The sequence below is a fragment of the Nelumbo lutea genome, chromosome 1 (assembly GCF_056320005.1).
Source record: "Nelumbo lutea isolate HS-2025 chromosome 1, American lotus-T2T, whole genome shotgun sequence".
NCBI classification, from domain to species: Eukaryota; Viridiplantae; Streptophyta; class Magnoliopsida; order Proteales; family Nelumbonaceae; genus Nelumbo; species Nelumbo lutea.
In genome coordinates, this window is record NC_142684.1 from 109,876,400 (window position 1) to 109,893,618 (window position 17,219).

The 17,219-nt window shown below is 34.9% G+C and overlaps 1 protein-coding gene across 1 annotated transcript; it reads right to left on the bottom strand.

Moving 5' to 3' along the window:
- Positions 1–15,030: 15,030 nt before the first annotated feature.
- Positions 15,031–16,465, bottom strand: LOC148876752 (transcription factor MYB93-like). Its single transcript, XM_088964726.1, has 3 exons — positions 16,285–16,465; positions 16,051–16,180; positions 15,031–15,958 (listed from the first exon to the last, which is right to left on the bottom strand). The coding sequence occupies exons 1-3, from the start codon at positions 16,415–16,417 to the stop codon at positions 15,172–15,174; spliced, it is 1,050 nt and encodes a 349-aa protein (XP_088820852.1). The 5' UTR covers positions 16,418–16,465; the 3' UTR covers positions 15,031–15,171.
- Positions 16,466–17,219: the final 754 nt, after the last annotated feature.

Sequence of the window (17,219 nt, forward strand, 5' to 3'; positions counted from 1 at the left end):
TACATGCCAAATAATATCCAGCTTGGCTGGCCCATATGTTCACATGGTTTGCTGAAATGCATGGCTTATGCCTCCTAGACACATAATTGATGCCTCCATTAGTTTAGATGCTCTAAGCACATGCAATTAGGTTTACCATTACTCAAAATTTACTTTGTTTTTATATTGTTGGTGTGGAATCGAAATAGTTAATACTAGTTAATCTATGCTAATTGTTTGATGGGACATTCTTAGTTTAAGTTAATTTTACAATCTAGGTTATAGTCCAACCATGACAGCCCAATTCTCATTAAGATTGATTAATGTATAGATCTTTTCTCCAATTAAATGGTACTTGTTATTCATCCTTAGAAAGTGATTCATTATAATGGTTGAAAATCTATATCTATCTATACTATTTATATAAGTGTGAACGGGTCTTATTTTTTAGAATTTTCGTTGGACAGAATTTACCCATTGATCTTGAGCTATCATGGAGGCGAATTTGTATTTTAATTAAAAAAAGCCTTAATCAATACAATAAACCAAATGAACAACATTTATGAATAGAAAATTTAAGACCAAATCTATACTACTATTAAAGGTGTGAATGAGAGTGGAATTTTTTGCTTGACTAAAATACCCCAATTTCTCAATTTGATCTCTCTCTCTCTCTTTCTCATTGTCAGAATAGAAATGTAATTTGAACTATTACTTTTCTCCTCATTCAAATCCTTCTCATTAAATCTTATATTTAGGCTATGTTTGGTTTGAAGGAAAAGGTAGGGAAAGACGGAGAAACTTATACAAGGTTCGTAAAGGTTTTCTTGCCTTTCCCTTCCTTTCCCTACCTTTTCCTTCGAACCAAACATAGCCTTAAGAATAGCATTCATTGAATCCTATTCTTGGCTAGAATACCCCTATTTCTGAATTTGGTCTCTGCAATTGTAAGGACATAAAATGTAATTTGAACTACTACTTTTCTCTTCATTTAGTTCCCTCTCATTAAGTCTTATATTTAGGGAATTAACTCTCATTATTTCATTGACTCTTATACTAATTGATCATATTAAAAAAATAAGCATGCCAAAAAATATTCTTTTCATTGACGATAGAAATAAAATATAAATTTAAAATCAACCCAAAATAGAGTTGTTTTCTTACTTGGTAGCAAATCAACAATTCAACCCTTTAGGTTAAATGTGTAAACCCTTGATGTCATAATTAAATAATAATAAAAATTAAAAATAATGAAAACAAAAAATGTATAAAAAATGCAAAAAAATATAAAAGACACCTAGGCACATCTCTTATATTTATCATATTAAACAAAAATAAGTGTGATAAACATGAATAAAATTGTACAAAATTTTGGAAACATATCATTTACTATCATCATCATCATCAAAATTGTTACGTGAAAAGCACGTACACACTTACTAGTCTTTACAAAATGTGCATACTTCAAATTCAAAACAAGTATCCACAAATTGCATACTTTGTATCTTTAACAAAAAAAATTCAAGAGGCGAAAATTAGTTTTGTTGTTTTAAGGTTGCAGAATTTACATATAAGAATTGAGTACCACCTTTAACATAAAAGCTTAAGCTATTAGGTTGTGAGCCAACCTTGTATATAAGTCCCTTCTTCAGTACATTTTTGCTTATCCCATAGCATTGTAGTTGATTAAAAAGAAAAAGGTATTGTAGTTGATTATCCTCCTAAATTTTGTGTTATAGTTTTGCACTTTTTCTCTCTTAGTAATATCATATCTAAAAGTTATCATCAAATAAATATTACATTAATTTTTGTTATTTGTGATGCTTATTATTGTCTCCAACTTTTTACATTAATTTGGATATTCCATCTTTTTTTTTTTCATACTTTTAACAAATGAGTTTGGTCTAGTAAATACATCTTTTAAGAAAATGTGCCATGAATTGGTCAATATATCTATAAGAGTATTTCCTCATACAGTCATACCAACTAATGAGATGATACCACATCAAATGGATGCTAGATTTAGAGTAGGGCCATGCTTGGGAGTGCTTATGTTAAAAATAAGTGTTTAAAAAAAGTGCTTATTCGAATAAACACTTATCTACATTTGGCACCCAACTTTTTCAAGTGCTTATTCATATTGGGAGTTTGGTAGTCTTTTTCTCCAATAAGCACTTAAATAAGCATTTGTGACTATTTTGTCCTTTATTTTCTTTCAAATTTTATGAAAGCAGTTTTATAAAATTACTTTTATAACGAAAGCACTTTTATGAAAGCATTTTTTATGAAAGTACTTTTATAAAATTCAACTAGGGATAGTTTTATAAGTGGTATTTTAAAATTGAACTAGGGATAATTTTGGAAGAAAAAGTTGAAGAAGTGCTTATTGTATAAGCACTTAAAAAAAGCTGTAAATTTGGACTTAAAAAAAGCCCTTAATTTTTAAAATAAGCACTTATTTTCCAAACACCAATAAATGCTTAATGGTGTAGGATCGGCCCAACTAAGCACTTATTTTTAAATACTCCCAAACATGGCCTAAAACTCAATTAACAAAAAAGCATCTATCATCCACAAATTAGATTGAATATCAAGGTCGACTCAGATTGTAGTCTAACTTTGATGGGACTTTATTATTTCTTGATCACCCTTGATGTTGAATTATCTCATTGATGGGTGTGAGGAAATAACTCAGAAGGGGAGGGGGATGGGGGGGAAGGAGGGTAAAACACCTACCAAAGCCAGAACAAGATCTCGTAAGCCGTAACTATCCAGATGAGAGGAGAAATGCACAGGAATAGGGAGTGAGATGGGAATAAGTTAAGGAGAATATAAAAATCAGTTATATACCACTAGCTCTATGGTGCTGTGATTGTATTGAGATCAAGACAAAGAGCTAGCATGTAGAATTCTCTTTACAAATCCACAAGAACTTACCGAGAAGAAATTTTTAATTTTACCATGTTTTTGAGTCTACAGGTTAGGCAAAAATTTCCAAACCTCTGTCATGCCGAGAAAACTTTGTCTCCAATATATCCCACCAAATGCGTTTTACACTAGTTAATTTATCGCACTGTATCGGGGCATATCAATCAATACATATCGTATTGGTGACCCTCCGATATATTTCAATACTTAAATTTTTAGGGTCCCACCTATTTCAGGGATAGACGGGCCTTAAACCGATCTCCTGAATCATCACTTTGAAACAAAAAACTAAAAAGACAGCCTTCATACAGGCCGATACCCCCATCTCGTGTATCGACCTCTATCAATAGTTTGTTGAACCTTGATTTTAAGTTTGGTCTGCGCTGAATTAGACCCGGAGAACGTACAGGATCTGAACATTTGAGATATCAAATTCGGAATCTATCCGCCACACACTTACAATCTAATAATTCTGGGAGCGTTTATTGAGGATAGGAAGCAGAAAATCCAATTCATGTGAAGATCATACCATGATGGTCCACCTTTGTCTCAGGAGGGAACAGTTTGCTATGATGGGATTGCTTGTACCTAATTGGTGAATCTAGATATTTTTCTAATCTGTTGGAGATAAAGATTTATTTTCTATTATTTAATTTGTACGTAGTTTATTTTTAAAGTCTAAAGGCAAATTCATTTAACAGACACCTTTGGTCTATTTGGTCATTTCTCATTTGGTATCGTGTAGACCAAAAGACCCAAAGACGTGTATGGAAAGACCGAAAAAACTGAAAATTGGGAATCTTCAAATGATGCTTTTGATTTTCTTTTTTGTGCTGAAAATGGCATTTTCAGCTGTTTTTAACAATGGGTGGATGGACCGCGATGCTAACCAAAAAATCTTTGTTTTTAAAGACAAACCCCAAAAAGTTAGTCGAGTTCTAGTGGGAAGCATATTATGAATGGTGCGCCAAGTGAAATTATTAGAAATAATATGTGCCTGACAACAAAAGGCCCGAGAAGATGCCAATAGAAGGTATCCAGAAGCCGTAGCATACCGACCATGGGGAGTGAGTTTTCATGAGTTTGTCTTGCAAATCTGAGGGTGAGATAGGAAGATGAATTCCACATATTTCCTGTGCTGTGCGGGAGTCAAATAAATTGTGAATTACCTCCCTTCGCCATGTCATAGTGCCTTGGTTAATGAGTTCCGCAACTCTTATCTTTCTGGGAGATTATGAATTCAGGCATTGGGGTTTGAATGGTAACCATGGGTCATTCATTGCATCCACAGCCCAACCATCACCATTACCCAATGACAACCCTTTTCAAGGAATTCCTTGCATTTAAGAATGCCATTCCAAATCTAGGAGTCGCAACATTTTTGCTTTGCACACCAAAATGAAGAACTTCTTAGATATTTGGCATGAAGGACATGAGCCCACAGTGAGTTAGCTGAAGTGAGGAATCGCCATCCTAGTTTAACAATCAAAGCTTGATTTTTAAGCATAGCATCACGGATTCCCAAACCCCCCAACATCTTTTGGTGATAGAAAAAGATCCCAGGATTTAAGATGAAGACCAGATTTGTTAGAATCAGTCCACCAAAAATCCCTACACACAGTTTTTAAGGCCGTACAAATGGTTTTCGGAAAGAGATAATTTTGCATTATGTACTGCGGCATGGATTGAAGGGTCGATTTGCTAGAGAACCGTTCTGCCCATGTGTGATAATGTTTTCTTCTTCCACCCTGATAGTCTTGATTTAAGTCTGTCCACCAAATATTGCCATTATCGAGTCTTCGAGTGGCTTAGGAAAAGAGTGCTGCCCAGGTATCTCTCTGACTCCAAAAAGGTGTGCAATTCTTATTCTAACTCGGCATTGGGTATTGGAGCTAAAAAAATTGATGACTTCTGAAAGTTGATTTTCTGACTTGACCAATTGCAAAATGGATGTAACACTTGTAGAATGTGAGAGACTTCTCTGTTGTTACATTTGCCCAAAATAATGAGGTCATCTGCAAATAAAATGAGCGAGAGTCAAACACCAGAGTTTCCAAATTTGAAACCATGAATCAGCCCTTACTGCATCTTCTTTTCCAACAAACAAGATAGAATCTCAGTGCATATTATGAATAATAGGGTGATAAAGGACACCCCTATCTCAAACCTCTCGTAGGGGAGAAGTAGATAAGCAATAATGAATCAGATTGCAAAATTCATCAGAGAAGAAAAAGCGACCGAGAACATTTAACAAGAAAAACCATTCCATCCTATCATAGGTCTTTGAGAGGTCGAGTTTAAGTAAGAAATATACATTACAACCCTTCAATTTCCTCATTGAGTGAATTACTTCTTGAGCGATAATAGTATTATTTGCAATATTTCTTCCCAATGTGAAGGCACTCTGGACTGGGGAAATCAGATTTGGGAGAATGTTCTTCAAACGATTGGTTATGATTTTTGTAATGATTTTATAGAGAACATTAGCTAAACCAATAGGACGAAGATCCTTAGGAGTTTCAATTGAATATGTCTTGGGAATCAAACATAAAAAAGTAGAATTTACCTCAGCAATTTCTTCTAGGTTTCTAAATGCTTGTTGAACCCAATGAGTTATGTCCGTTCCCATAAAGTGACAGCCCTTTTGCAAAATAATTGCATGGATCCCATCGGGGTTTGGAGCCTTGCATGGCCCAATATTAAACAAAGCAGTTTTGACTTCTTCACTGGGGGGCTCAATAATAAGAGATGGTCTTGCTCAGTTAGAGAGTAACTCATGTCAGGAGAAGGTTCAATTCACTCAAATTAGGGTTGGATGATTGAAAGAGCTATTTGAAATGCTCATTTAAAATTGAGACAATTTCTTGTTCACTTGTTGTCCATGACCCATTAATTCGGCGGATGCAATGAATTCCATTTCTCCTTTTCCTATTGGTTGCTATAATGTGGAGAAATTTTGTGCACCTATCTCTTTTGAGAGTCCAGTCCAAGCGAGCTCTTTGTTTCCAGTAAGATTCTTCATGAATCAGCCAAGTCTCGAGTTCTTGCTCAAGTTTTTTTCTCTTCAAGACGAGCCTCTAAATTAAGCAAATTGGATTGGCATTGCAATAACCTATGTTCTACATTTGCAATATTTTTCCTTATGTTTCCAGTTACCTGCTAACCCCAAATCCAAATTTTGTCAATAGTAGATTTCAGTTTGGAATGGAGAGCTCCATTTGAGTTATCCCACGAGGCATACAGGGCATCCGAAAAATTGGGTTCCTGGGTCCAAGCTTCTTCAGTTCTTCGAAATTGGACATAATTTTGCCTTCTACATTTAGTGCTTAACAAAATAGAGTGGTGATCACTTCCACAAGAGGCCAGGTTTCAAACATGAGCATGGGGAAATTCAAGAATCCAGTCTTGATTGGCCAGGAATCCATCAAGTCTCTTGCAAACAATATGGGAATCATCTCCTCTTAGTCCATGTAAAAGGAAGGCCTGATGAGCCTAAGTCAATAAGATTGCACACATTCATGGCTTGTGATAAAAGACTTGTCTCACCCCTTGTAACTGCACAACCCCCTTGTTTTTCATTACTAGAAACAAAAAGATTAAGATCTCCGCAAACACACCAAGGCCGAGTTGACTTCTCATGAAAGGACTTTAGTTCATCAATAAAGTGAGATCGAGCACTGAGAGAGGGATGCACATAGAAGTAGAGCGAATCCCATTCAAGGCATTGTGGTCTGTTCTTCTTTACAGTGCAGTAAATTGAGTGGTCTATAAACCAAACCACAAACCTCCAAATCTACCAATTGTAGGAATAACTTCAACATGGTATTTATGAAGATGACGAAGAATTGCTTTGGACTTATTCAAGTTGTTCTTTGTTTTAGAGATAAAAAAAAAAAAAAAAATGTCTGGATGGTGTTTTAATAGGAGTCTATTGAGATGAAGAACTATCAGGTGACTCCCCCCTCCCTGACAATTCCAACTGAGGATTTTCATGGCGACCGTGATTGCAGTTTGAGCCCTGCCGCCACAGTGTCAATGTTAGAAGAATCGGAGTCATTGGTGTTAATGTTCCTTGCTTGTCTTTCGAGTCTGACACGCCCTGGGGTTGAATTAGCTAAATCTTCAAAGCAACTCTTTCTTTTCTTTGTGCAACAATCAAATGTATTAGGGTGATCATCAACAGCCATCGGCGTTTGCTCCGTTGTGGAATCAAAAGGATGCCAATCAGATGTATTAGGTGACATGTCTGGATTTGTAGCCACATTATTACAGGGAGTGAATTTAGAAGACTTGCCTGATTTGGCGGATATACTAACCAACGGATTGGTAGTAAATCTGCCATCCATCAAAGAAGGCAGTGATGTGATTACGTTCAGAGGCTCTTGATTCTTCATCGTATTTGCTGCTTGAGTAACCGCTATTGGTTGAATTGTGTCATCCGAGATGGAAGTTCGATGGGGAGGCTCCGTGAATGTTGGTGGTGAAGGAATAAATCTCCACAAGACTTTCATCTCATTGTGTAACGGATCAGAACGTGGGGCATCAATTTGAGAATTTGAATGACGAGCAGGATTAATGGCTGAAGCGGGAGAGTTATGGGATGGGAACTTGCCTGATTTGGCGGGTTCACATCCAAAAGAATCTGCCCGAAATCCGCCATCTCCATTTTCCTTGTTGGAATCAATTAACAGACCATTACCGCCGGCCAACTCCATCGATTTTTCTAGCAATGAACCTTGTGAAGTATGAGATGATTCACCACTGTCACATTCCCCAACAGGTTCGTCATCCTTTCCTCTTGGTAAATGTGATTTGTTGATGGGAGATGCTCTGATTTCCAGTGTAATGAAGTCAAACAGAAGGTTTTGAATTCATCTTTTTCCTTCTTCCGAAGTGCATCGATCTAGAGCCTCCAGCAGCTTGTGCTCTGTTCGACAGGAGAGATCTTCATGTCCCACTAAACCACAAAATTTGCAATGGCGTGGTAGTCTTTCATATTGGACTTTAATCAGGATTGTATCAACATTCAGAAGCGTAAATGGGACCTCTTTTCGAATTGGATCGTTGACATTGATTTGAACTCTTATTCTGGCGTATTTGCACCATTTGGAAATGCTTTTGCTTGCAGGTTCCAATGGTTTTCCCAGAGCTGAGGCAATCTTCTTTACAGCATTGATGTTCAGATATCCGATAGGTAAACCTGTAAGATGAATCCAGAAGCTTGCCTGATCAAGAGGATAGTCGATTGGTCTGAGCTTTAGGATCCCCTTTTTGAGTGATAATAAGGTCGTTTTCAAAGAGCCAGGGTCCTTTTTCCATGATTTGATCTCTTTCAAGGCTGCTTGGGAATTTAACTAAATACGATTGAGGACCAATTAATAATTAGAAATGAACTTTGTCAGAGTCTGATGATCCTTATTGTTGAATTGCGCGGATCGAATAAAACTTGTTAGCATCCTATTTCTTATTGCCCATTTGGGAATTATATCCCACATGGCTTTTGGGCTCTCTGGATCCAAAGCCCACCAAGAACGCTGACTAAGAAATAGGAAAGCTTGCTCCTCAGCTTTCCATAAGTTAAGCCATGAAGACCAAACTAAAGTTCTGCTTAGCTCAAGACTCAAGTTGCTCTATTTATGCCTCTCCCATATCGGCCCCTACTCTTAAACATCAAAACTGCAATTGTGTGTCGCACGGCCCCTAATCTTAAAGCCCAAGCCCATCCCCCACTGGAAATTTGGGAGAGATCGATCCTGGCTTATGTGATTAGTGCTTAGTTTGGGAAGAGTATAAATAAAATATGTTCAATGCAAATGCAAAGTTAGTTTACAAATATAATATACAAGGTTTTGTATACTCAAACATAATTTATAAATACTTATTTATATTTGTACTCAATGGATGAGTACAAATACAAATATCTACACTGCAAATATAAGTTTTGAAACACGAAATACAATATTTTGACTGTACATATTTGTATTCACATCAGTTTCAGTTTGGAGGAGTACAGATACAGATATGTACAGTGCAAATACATACAAAATAATATAAAATATAAAGTTTTGTACTCTACAAATTTGTATTTGTACTCTTAAACTGAGCCTAAGGCTGTGTTTGGTTGCAATGCAAATAAATTTACAGTGATGCAAAACCATGGCAGTGCAAATTATTTGAATGTAAATTCTGACTTATTTTTGTTTCAAATTTTAGCTTATTTTTGTTTGATTACAATACACATGAAGTAAATTAAGACATGAAGCAGAATAAAGTAAAATCCAAAACAAAACTAAACAAGAATTTGCATTTTTTACATTTGCACTCCTATGCATTTGTAATAGTGCAAATAAATTTACGCTGCAAGCAAACACAGCGTAAGGAGTTAATTGTTTTAAAATAATTACAAATTTAGTAATGCTAGATTAGAAGGAAAATTTGCTAGGGGCCTCTGGCCTTGTTGGTTTATTGTTGTGTGACAATTCAACTAGCCTAGACGGTCTTATTTATTGGGCTCCAAAATCCAGATTGGGCTAGTCAACATTCTGGGCCAGCTGGATAATGAACCCTGTCCAGGAATTAAGAATTTAAATACCTTGAAGGTACCATTGAGTAAAGTTGTAGTGTACAAATATAAATATATGCACAATGTAAATACAAGGTTTAGAAAAATACCATATATAAGTTTTAGCATTGAATTCTTTCCCAACTAAGCTTAAAATTTGGAAATATCAATATGTAAATTGTGTCATGTTTATATGCACATAGGTATATATTTGTTCATATACATATGTTTATACATGTATAAATATATGCACATATACACATGTATCCTTATATATATATATATTTGTTCATATACAAGTGTTCATGTATAACTTACGAGTATAGGGATCATGTATGATATTTTGCTAAGGGATCAAGTATAATATCTTAGTGCAAGTGTACATCCTATGCACATATGCAAGTAAATGTTAACCATATATCATATATGGTACTTTGATTTTTCTTCACGTCAATCAAGAAAGCTATGGGAATGGTCAAACAAAGCCAATAACTCCCACTGTATAAGGGTTTGTTGGTTTGCACTAAATTCTAAGGTTTGATTGTCCGAATGCCTCTGAAATTGTAATAATTACTTTAACAGGTATATTGGAGTTGATGAACTTTTCTTGGCTCCAAAGTTTGAATGTAGAGAATTTTGTTCTTAAATCTGAATGTTGAATTCTGAAAAGCAACAAATGGTCATTTTAGCTTTGGATATGAAAATTTTGTTTAACTATTTAACAAATTAATTTACAATTAATTAAATGAATATAAAATAATTAGTGGAATTGATGAAATTATTAGATTAATTAATAATTATTTATTAAGAGATATTTACTATGTAATACTTTATTAATTATTTATTAATAAATAAATAAATATTTACTAAAAAAATTGAAAATATAATAAAATAATCATTCACATATAATAAAATATTAAAATTATTTATTTTAATTTATAATATTTAATAAATTAGTTATTTTAATAGTTAATTATTAAATAAATAAAAATAAATTATTTATTTTTAATATTTGTATGAATGTTTAATTTATTAAAAATTAATATAATCATATTAATTATTAAAATAGTTAAGAGTTTTTAATGATATTATTTAGATAATTATGAAATTATTATTTCTATGGTTAAGCATTAATATATTTCAATAATTATTAATTTATTTAATTAGTTAAGTAAAAAATAATGACTGAAATGGTTATTGTAATTATTAAAATAACTATTTCAAATTATAAAATTGTTTTTATATATTAAAATAATTAGTTTATTTAATAATCCACTCTTAAACTAAATTAAATAAAATTATTATTATTATTATTATTATTATTATTATTAAAAGGCATACTCCACATGGATCACCTGAAATGGGTACCCTTGTGACTGGTGTAGAAGATGGGTGTGTTGTAGAAAATAGAATGCAAATATAAAGAGAGGGATAAAACTGGAATTAAATTTATAATGCCAAATAATTGATAGGATATCAGACCTATTGCCGATACTAAGTAGCAGTCACAAATTTGTATCCATTTTTCATAATATTATGCATGGATCAGATATATCATGGCCAATTCCTTTCAGAGGTTTGAAGATTTTGATAAAACGAAAGCTGGGAAAACCTCTTAAAAGTGCACATTATCTCTTCAGCATTAAGAGATAAGTGGTAACCAACAGGCCCTAAGTCAGAGTTGAGCTTAATGGGGTTGTTCTGTTAGAGCTTTCCTACATGAGTCATGACCCCACCTATTTTTTGCCACGTTGAAAGATCCTACAACCTTTTGAACCGCAAAATTGGAACATGGAAGTGAAGTTTCTACTTATTAAAGAAAAAATTCATCACAAACAAATGATCCCACTGCGTACCTGCTCCAAAGAAATCATCGAAGTTGAAAAATGATCCACACCAATCTTTCATGGTTTAAGCCTCATGTCGTAATTAATTTCAATGCCCTATTTGTTCAAATGTGTACATCACGTTTTAAACTCTTAATGACGGAATCTAATTTATCTCGTAGCCAAATGTCTAAACCCAATAACGATTGACAATTCTGTTGTACGCGTTTTTTCGCTGTTCTGGACCCTACATTTGTTATGTAACTCTAGTAATCGTCAAAACATTGACTCCGATGGCTATGATTATCACAACACTACCAAACCAAATAACTAGAGGAATTAACCTCATAAATCAGAGACATTGTTCAATAATCGTCGATTTCATTTGTTAGCATTTAATATTTGGTATTAGCAATGATGTCAGACTTGGCCACCGGGAGCCGATGAATCAGTGACCTTCTGGGTCTTGCTCTCTTGACAATTTTTTTACTACTAGTTGCACAGTTTGAACCTCCTGTTGAACTAGTAAAACTGTGAGTCGTCTAGTCATAGGTAGACTAATGTATTTATATTATAGAATCATTCTCAAAGTAATAATTAGCTGTCTGTGTTTCTCAATCCACAGTTGAATTAATATGTTGTTTTGTTTTTCATATACAAACCACTAAGCCAGCCTTCTGAAACTAGGAAAATTGTTTAGCTCAGTTTGAATAGAGTGTAAATATAAATATATTCGGTATAAATACAAGGTTCAGAAATATTATATATAAGATTTTGCATTGTTGATATTTGTATTTCCACTCTTCTCAAATGGAGTCTTAATGATCATCAACCTTTGTGCTAACAGGTTTTGTATCAAAGACCAAAATAATTACTCATACTCAGATGTTTGTTTCTTAAATCCTTAATGGTGTGTTTGGTTTAAATCTTTAATTGTGTGTTTATTAAATTTTTTTCCTTCCTTTCTTTACTTTTTCCTTCAAACCAAACATAACCTAAATGAAAGAGTAAAAGTACAACTTTTTTCCCATTTTAGTGGTATTTTCAATTTGTTGTTCCTCATTTACTTTTTCCAAACTCAATTCTGGGAGAATAAGGTCCCGTTAAGTTAATGGGAATAGGGGTCTGAAATCGGAATTGGCATCCAACCGTCTAGTTCTGATTCCAAAGGATTTCAATTCATGTTCTATTCTAATTCTGATTCCAAAGGATTTCTATTCCGATTCCGATTGCAAACCAAAGATACCCTAAATATTAATTAGTTTTTCATTTGCTATGGAAGATTGTAGTGAAGAAAGAATTCTTGAACGGAACAAAGCTTCTAAATGCCACATATAAAATTGAATTGAAAATGTAAACGAATAAAAAAAAAAGTTTTATGCTGATAAGCTCGATTAAATTCAATCCAATTTAAATACCAAAAAATAATAATAATAATATACCAATTCAACTTCATTAACAATCCTTAAATGGTTTGACAGCATTAGGCCTTCACTAGAACTCTCTTTGCGGGACACATTATTTTGTGTAGACTAATATGGTTTCTAGATGCATTAATTTGATGTAGTGCCAAAGGTTGGTTCGGCTAATTCCGGACTCCCATTTAGCGCAAATAAATAGGTAAAACGGAGCATAATATTGCAGAGATTAGGGTGGTGTTTGGGATAGATGCTGTTTTCTCATAAATCGACCTCATGTTAGAGCCACATCAGTAATTAAAAATTTGTTAATTATTTTGGTATTTGGTTAAATCTATCAAAAAATGATTATTAAAATCGAGCTGAAAAAAATCAGCAAATTCGATGATTTTTCTTTTCAGACCGATTTTGATTATTTTTGGATGATGTAGCACTTAATAAGAATGAGAGATATAGTTGATCACTACCAAACAAATTCATAACCGGAAATCGGTTAATATGTCAGCAAATGGTACCAAACAAACAATTTATCCAGTTAATTTCTTAAAAAATAATGATTTTAAAAATCACTGCTTTTTGAAAAATCTCATCAAAGGAATAATCATCGGTCCCAAAAATCAATGTTATTTCATGATAACACAGTTCTCTCTCTCTCATAATTCAAATAATTTCGAGAAGAATCTTACCAAGCTATGTTTGGCTTGAAGGAAAAAGTAGAGAAAGGAAATGAAAAGCAAGAAAACCTTTATAATCGTGGTTTTCAAAATCGGACTGGACCGAACGGTTGGACCGGAAAAACCGGAAACCGGTCAGGTGACCGGTTCCATTTTCCCCCAAAACTATTGATTTTGGTCAATGAACCGTTGAACCAGGCAGTTAACTATTTGAATGGTTTTAAACATTTTTTTTTTCAAAACAAGCCGAGCATTCGATTCGAACGATCAAAATGTTCGACCCGATAACCGGACCCCTGACCAGTTCGATCTCCGGATCGATTTTAAAAACCATGTTTATAACAAATCTTGTATAGGTTTTGATACCCTTTTCCTTCAACCAAACATAACCTTAAGGAAAAAAAGGTTTTTGTTGATCTACCGATTAGACTTACATTAAACTACCAATAAATATTACCAAAAACAGAAAAAAAAAATACTCCCATAAGCTATTCAAGAATGAAGAGATCCAATTAAAGATTGAAAATTTGAAGACTAGATTAATTATCCAAAGCAACATAACCAAGCACCCCAGCCACTCGCAGCCATCGTTTCAAAGACGTTGTATATATGGAATGCATGACCTAAGAAACTTTGTGTACTATCCAAAACAGATGGGTCCGGATTAGGTAATGAATCTTCTCTTTTTCCCCCTCTCCTTTAAATTAGAATTTGATAGGGGTGGATACCTACCCATATCAGATATCATATTTTCTTCCTTTCTTTGACAAGAATGACCTACTTGACTTAAATCATTATTTTCCACCATAACCCTAAATTTAGAAGCTTACTCCATTAATCATAATGGATTGAAGATGCATGTCATAGAATAAATTTAAATGAGAAGAAAACATTTGGTTAATGAGTTTATCGGGTCAAAACCGGATTGGATTGGACAGTCGGATCGGAAAAACTAAGAATTGGTCACTTGACTGGTTTCGTTTTCCTTCAAAACCGTTTTTTTCTCCAAAACTGTTAATTTTGGTCAGCAAACCACTGAACCGGCCGGTTAACTATTTGAACTGTTCGAATAGTTTTATTCGTTTTTTAATTTTTAAAATTATTTTATTTTTTATTAGAATGGGCCGGTCGTTCAAGTCAAATGGTCAGACCATTCAAACTGGTATTCGGACCCTGACCGGTTCGATCACCGGTTCGTTTTTAAAAACCATGATTAGTAGTCAATCCCTTGTTAGAAAAGCAATTAGTCTCATCTCACCTACTCTTCAAGGAAATTGGGTCTTGATTCTTTTCTCTCCGTTTTTTTATCTTTGATTTCTTTCTTTCACCCATGTTAGTTGTACAGATTCTTGTTTATAAAATTGAAACAGCCCCAATTCCCAACCTGTCTCGATTGAATGAGGCCATCGCTGTTATTATTATTTTTTTATTTTGTTCTCATTGAATTTATTTTATTAATTATTATTATCGTAGCTAGTGTGGAAACTGACACTCCTATGTTTTTATTTTAAGTACTGGGGCCTGCTTATAATTACAATTCTTGAATTTTTTCTGCGTCACTTATTTGACATGACTATCTTCGTCAATTCTCTTCACACCCCCCATTAGAATAATGCAAACAATCCAGAAGAGTAGAATTAATCTCTATGTACAAAATCATCAACGTATGAGAGTTTGATTATTTTCTGTATGGGTGATGGATTGTGTATTTACAATATTTATAATAACAAAAGACACGGTAAAGGGGATGGTGTAGCATCAAACATTTCACACAATCTGTAAAACTAACCAATTTCCTGAATAAAAGATTCATCAAGAAGCAGCTCAGCCCAGAACGGAGCTCCTCCATAGCTAGAGGTGCTGCAGGCGTCACCCAGGTTGCTGACTGTAGTCTCGATTGCACATAGAGCAGATGGAGGTGGAGGTGGAGGTGGAGGAGGAGGAGGAGGAGGAGAGGGAGAGGGTGGAACGACTGATGGAGATTGAGGCGAGCTTTCTGCTTGGCTGAATCCTGTATAATCAGAACCTTGGGCTATCTCACTGTTGAAAGGCGTTTGGAAACTGCATGCAGCTGGTTGCAGGTTTGGCAAATGAGCTGGGAAATGGACTGAATCATGGACTGCTTGACTAGTAGCGATTCCAAGAGATGATAGGGTGGAATTCTCCAACTGGGGTAAACTCAAACCTGCTGGTCTGTCTTTAATTGAAGAAATTGAGTTCAATAGATTGAAGGCATCCATGTTTGTCATGCTGCTCAGGTTGTTTGAAGAAGAGCTGGAAGTCATCGAAGCTGCCGTCTGAAGAAGGTATTGACAATATTGAAGCTTAGCCACTCGAAAAGCTTCTGATTGTAGTCTCACAGCATCTTCCTCCCATGGATGGTAATTCATAAGCTCTCTAATGTTAGCCAGAGCTAGCAGCTGGGGGAGGTTTGAGAACATATCAGTTCGAGGTCGGTGGGTCATTGGGTCGAAACCCATCTGTATCAGCTTCTTTTTTAGGTGGGTGTTCCAGAAATTCTTAATTTCATTGTCAGTCCGGCCCGGGAGATGGGTTGCAATTGCTGACCACCTTTAGACCAAATTCAAATTAAGATAATTAGATGAAATAATAATATACAGAGAGAAAGTGTAACATTTCAGGGTAGAGGCTAACGAAATTACTTGTTGCCAAGAATGGAATGGAGATGCAGAATTGTCTGCTCTTCTTCTTGTAAAAATTTCCCTCTCTTGATGTCAGGCCTCAGGTAATTTGTCCATCTTAATCTACAGCTCTTCCCACATCTCTTCAGACCTGCAAGAACAATAATCAAACACCTTTAAGACGGGCAGAGATTGAGATAGATAGATAGAGATAGAGATATAGATAGATATAGATAGAGAGAGAGAGAGAGAGACCTGCAAGTTTAGGAAGAGATCGCCAACTTCCATGGCCATGTTTCTGAATGTACTGGATAAGTTTCTGGTCTTCTTCAGGAGTCCAGGGGCCTTTCTTGAGACCGTTATCATCACAACAAGGAGACCTCCCCATATGATCTCTGTTTCTAATTTCTGGTTTGAATTCGCTCCCCCTCCCTTAAGCAAGCTACAGATTCTACTTATATACATGCGTCTCCCTAGTTCTTCTCTTTATTTAATTCAGTTGAAAGTGTCCTACGCGGCCACACATTTGGCTGCAACTTCAATTTCACCTTTTCTCTCTTTTCTCTCTTTTCTCTCTCCCAATGACATTCATGTCCTATCACTATTAATTTCCTTGTTCTCGCTGCTTCAGACTATCTTCCTTTAATTTACAGTTACGCCACCTTCTACCTTCAAATTTAAATTTTGGAAATGGACAATGGATTAATTCCTCTAGCAACCTAATTATAAAGTGGGATAAGGCAGACCAGAATGACAATGATGGTAGTAGTGGTATAGGTACAAGAGGGAAATCTCTAGAGACCCCATTGATTTGTTCCAATCCATCCATTAACAATGCATCCTCTGTGGACCCACTTAGAAGGAGGCCCAATTGATTTATTCGGATCCATCATCCGTTGATTAATCAACTTAAAACATGGGGTGTTACTGTATTTTCACAATATCTTCATCGGTGAGCTGTACGTAGTCTGTCAAATCCAGACTTTTCATTTTATACTGCATTATTGGTCACAAGTCACCCATAAGGGAAGGAGCTGTGCATCAAAGAGACAAAGATCTTATTCTTTTATCCTTGCCACTAGGGGTGTCAATTGGACTGGATTTGGTCCATTCCGATACAGTCCAATGTGAGTCCATTATAAAATGGATTCGGTCCAATCCAATCCACTGAATGTTTTGGATCAATTTGG

Bases quoted from the DNA above. Each gene is read 5' to 3' on its own strand.
- LOC148876752 (XM_088964726.1), bottom strand. From the start codon at position 16,417: ATGGGGAGGTCTCCTTGTTGTGATGATAACGGTCTCAAGAAAGGCCCC. The intron at 16,181-16,284 runs GTCTCTCTCTCT...TTGTTCTTGCAG, and splicing joins ATCTCTTCCTAAACTTGCAG to GTCTGAAGAGATGTGGGAAG. The intron at 15,959-16,050 runs GTAATTTCGTTA...TTTGGTCTAAAG, and splicing joins CATTCCATTCTTGGCAACAA to GTGGTCAGCAATTGCAACCC.